Source organism: Cebus imitator, unplaced genomic scaffold, assembly GCF_001604975.1.
Source record: "Cebus imitator isolate Cc_AM_T3 unplaced genomic scaffold, Cebus_imitator-1.0 Scaffold75, whole genome shotgun sequence".
Classification (NCBI taxonomy): Eukaryota; Metazoa; Chordata; class Mammalia; order Primates; family Cebidae; genus Cebus; species Cebus imitator.
The window spans coordinates 619,237-623,817 of record NW_016107390.1 but is presented as its reverse complement, the minus strand read 5'-3'; the positions used below and the strand labels follow the sequence as shown (position 1 = coordinate 623,817).

Below are 4,581 nucleotides of genomic sequence, written 5' to 3'. Positions count from 1 at the left end.
GTCTGCTTCTCCCCCGCCCACGTATGTGACAGAGCCCGCAGACGTGCGAGCTGGCCCCTGGGGTCTGCTTCTCCCCCCACCCACCTATGTGACAGAGCCCACAGACTGCCAGCTGGCCCCTGGGGTCTGAGTTGTGGTCACCCCAGGATAAAAGCAGCAGCAGGCAGGCGGGATGGACCCTGCACCCCACCCCTGCTGAGCAGCATCTCACACCAATTCCCTCTCCTCCTCTCAGAGCAGGTGCACCTTGGGACGCACATTTTACAGACAGGGAAACAGGCTGGATGAGCCGCTGCCACGGAGACCTTTCCGGAGACCCTGGTGCCCACTCTGCTGGCAGCCAGTGCCTCTGAGCTCCTGCAGCTTGGCACACCTCCATCCCCTCCTGCCCCACGCCATGGCCTCTGCCGCGAAGGCTGGCCAGTGTCTACACCACCAAGCTGGCTTGCCCTCCTGCCCTGACCTACTTAGCCCCCAAAACTCAATCCCTGCAGCTATAATTCACAGTGCCCGGCACCGGCACAGTCCCCAGATGCCACGATCACGACTCCCATTTTACAGAGGCGGAAACTGAGGCACAGAGAGGACAACTGTCTGAGTTTCCGGGGGCTGCCGGAAGAGCTCACCACAAACTAAGCGGCTCTGAATGACAGAAAGTCATCTCCTTACAGTCCTGGAGGCCAAAAGTTTGAGATCAAGGTTTGCAGGGCTGTGATCCCAGGAGGCTCTAAGCGGGGGCCCACCTTGCCTCTCCCAGTTCCTGGGGCTCTCAGCCTCTCTGGGCTTGTGGCTGCATCAGCCCCGTGTTGGCCTCCGCCTCCCATGGTCACCTCCTCGGTGTGTGTCCCGGTCTGTCTGACACAGTCACTGGCTGGGGGCCCATCTCAGTCCACGGCCTCATCACGAGGCATTTCACTTAATTACATCTGTGAACACCCTGTTTCCAAGTGAGGCCTGTTCTGAGCTGCCAGGTGGACATGAATCTGGGGACGACACAGTATCAACAACTCGCCCGAGGTCACTCAGCAGACAGGCAGGAACAAGACACTCCGGCAGTCTGACCCCACACACGGCCAATCCCACCACCAGCCTGCCTCAGAAGGAGGTCCAAACCTAGCCTGTGGGGTGTGGACTGCAGGGCCAGTCCCAGCACAAGCCCACCTCCTCCTCCTCCACGTCCTCCTGACAAGGCTGAAGGCCAAGGGCATGTTCTCCAGGCTACCTGGAGCTGAGCATGGCTGCAAGGTTCCCACCAAGCGAGGGGAGGCATGGGGGTTGATGTACCCCAGGCTTCAAGAAAAGCTTTTGTTTCCCAAACAGAAGAGACAGCCAGAGACACCCACAATGAGGGAGGCAGAATTCTAAGAGTGCCCAAACACTAAATCTAGGTGCTGCTGAGAAGGAAGCCTGACTTTGAGTTCCTTGAAAGGGAGGCAATCTTGGGTGGGCCAGACCTAATCAGGTGACACCATAAATGGGAGGGGCCTCTTCCCTGGCAAAAGAGATTTGAAGTCTGAGAGTAACTTCACACAAGGGAGATTCTCCATTACTGGCCTGACGATGGACAAAGCCACATCTGACAGCAGCTCCCTGGCTAATGGCCGCCTCAGACACATGGGCTCACAGACCCACAACTGCAAGAAACTGAATTCTGCCAACAACTTGGGTAAGCTGGAAATAGGAACCAAGAGAACTAATTAGCAGGCACCTGACTTCAGCTTCTGAGACCTTGAACAGAGAACCCAGCCACACCACGCCTGCACCTCTGACTTACAGAACTATGAGCTACTCAGTCAGCATTGTTTTAAGCCACTGAGTTGGTGATAATTTGTTACGCAGCAGTTTAAAAAAATAAACAAGCAGAAAACAAACAAACAAACAAAAACTAATACACACGCTTTCCACATCTTCCCATCTTGAATGTGATGGCTAGAGCTATGGAAGCCACCCTATGACCATGAGGCATGCATTTGAAAAAAAAAGGTAATGTGCTCAGGATGGCAGAGAATTAAACAGAGCCCGTGTCCTTTTGATAGACTGTTAAAAAGGTCATGATGAGTCAAGACACCCTGGGTGCACAGTGTTCTACAACAGAACATGCCACTCCACCACTGATAGTAGGGTCTACTTCTCTACACCCTAGTTCCTGCAGACTAAGCTGGCCTTGCACTTAGCTTTGAGTAATAGGACATGGAGAAAGTAACATTCTGGGAGTCCAGAGAACACAGCTAACAAGACTCATAGTTTCTATCATTCCCTAGGGGAATAATCCAGTCACCATGGAAAAAAGCACAAAAAGAGACCAACCACAGAGGAAAGAATGAGGTTGCAGGTGTGGAAGTGAGGCCAGCCGACACCATAAGAAGAGAGAGGTCCATCATCCAGGCCATCCCCCATCCACTGGAGCCATCCCAGCTTGGACCTCAGTCAGATGCACCAGTGAGGCCAGTCAGATCCCCCAGCCCCAGCCAACACCACATGAAGCACAGATGAACCACACTTGCTGAGCCCTGCCCAAATTCTCAACCTGCAGAATGGTGAGAGGTAAACTGATCATTCTTTCGGGCCTCTAAGTTTGGAGTGATTTGTTACTTAGCAGCAGATAACTAGCTGATACAGGCCCTCAGGTGGCCACTAATCACCATTCCAGCCTATGCTGAAACACTGCCCCCAGGCGATGCTCAAATGTCTGCCCAAACAACTGACCTTTGATGTCCAGACGGAAGGAGAGCCGCTGGCCCCCAGCCTCGCAGCTGTACTCCCCAGCATCCGCCTGGCCCACCTGCTGCACCACCAGCCTCCGCATGCAGCCCGCGGCCTCCACACGCACTTTTGAGCCAGATCTCAGCTTCTTCCTATCCTTGTACCACGTCACCTCTGTCTGGGCCTGGGCCACCTCGCAGCTCAGCATGGCACTGGCCCCCACCTCCACCTGCAGCTTCCTGTGTGCCAGCTGCTCCTTTGCAAACATTGCCTTGGGCTCTGAGGATGGACAAGGAAGGACACACAGAGTCAGAGATGCCAGGACACAAAATCTGAAGTTTCAGATGCAGAGGCTGCTCACGCTGGAGCCCACTGATGACGAGCTGTCCATGGCCCACGAAGAGTGACCTCACCAACCACCAGCCGGACATGGGTTTGAGCAAGAGAGAATGCATATTGGAAGCTTCAAGCATCAGCATGGGGAAGAATTTCCCAAGGCCCAGCAGCAGCATGCAGCCGATACTCTGCAGTCCAAGCATTCCACAACACCTTAGAAAAAACCACCATCCCGGCAGAGTGCCCCTTTCAAAGGAAAAGCTGCTGGTACTGTGTGAAATGCCCACATCATGCCCTCGGCACTCACGAAAACTCTGCCTGAGAACCCAGAAAGCCTGGAGAAATAGCAAACACAGACACCCTCGAGTTCATGCTGAAAATCACAGGACATGTGGGAATGTCTCTCCCACAAAACCATGACCCAAACAGACCATCCCTCGGCCACTTCTCCCCTGGTTTGCACTAAAGCCAGAGCTGCCCTGTATCTGCCTGAGGTTTCCCTCGACACAGGGGGAAACTCATACATCAAAAAACTACTTATGAGACCAGGCACAGTGGTTCATGCCTGTAATCCTGGCACTTCAGGAGGCCACGGTGGGTGGATCACTTGAGCCTGGGAGTTCAAGACCAGCAGGACAACACAGTCAGACCCTGTCTCTACGAAAAATAAAAAAATTAGCTGAGCAGGGTGGTATGCCGGCACCCAGCTCCTCAGGTGCCTGAGGTGTGAGGACTGCTTGAACCTGGGAGGTCAACATTGCAGTCAGCCACGACTGCACCACTGCACTCTAGCCTGGGCAACGGAACAAAGTCCTGCCTCTAAAAACAAAAACCTCTTACACTACCTGTTAACTAGGATAACATATACACACAGTGATATGCACAGATCTGGTGCACAATTCTTCGCGTTCTGACAGCTGTGAGCTCCTGTGCAATCCACACCCCACACCCACACAGCTCCCGGCTGCCTCCCCCATAAAAGCAACCACCATTATCATTCCTGTGTTCAAACTTTGAATAAATGAAATCAGATAGAACATTTTTCTCATTAGGTGCTATCTGTGCCCATCAATAGCTACAAATACACATCCAGACAGAACAGCATTAGCAACTAGAATAGCACCAAGAAATCATAAGCTAAAACATCAAAATGCACAATGCCCTACCCTCTACCTGCCCCCATACCCTACCTGGCTCTGCAGAAACTCCAGTTTAAAGTCCTTGCATTTTTTCCCCCTGTGTTCTGCCTTCCTATTTCTAAACATGTACATGCTGTTCATCAGTGGGTAAGAAAGAATATCCAGAAAAATAAAGAAAAAAATCAATTCAATGGACACCCACACGCTCCCCACCTGGCAGACTGACACCTGCACGCTCCTCACCTGGCAGACAGTGAACACCCGCATGCTCCCCACCTGGCAGACAGTGAACACCCGCACGCTCACCACCTGGCAGACAGTGAACACCCGCAGGCTCGCCACCTGGGAGACAGTGAACACCCGCAGGCTCCCCACCTGGCAGACAGTGAACACCCGCAGGCTC

At 53.3% G+C, this 4,581-nt stretch overlaps 1 protein-coding gene across 42 annotated transcripts in view; it reads right to left on the bottom strand.

Annotated features, from left to right (window-relative positions):
- The window catches only part of OBSCN (obscurin, cytoskeletal calmodulin and titin-interacting RhoGEF), a 174,023-nt gene that overhangs the window by 154,261 nt on the left and 15,181 nt on the right, over positions 1-4,581 (bottom strand). For 38 of the 42 annotated variants that reach the window (XM_037739755.1, XM_037739768.1, XM_037739769.1 and 35 more), the window contains exon 10: positions 2,707-2,982. The exons of 3 other annotated variants lie outside the window; for them this stretch is intronic. In XM_037739755.1, the coding sequence (XP_037595683.1) occupies positions 2,707-2,982 (276 nt within the window). The remainder of the gene's footprint in view (positions 1-2,706; positions 2,983-4,581) is intronic. One more of the 42 variants, XM_037739766.1, reaches the window with a different exon arrangement.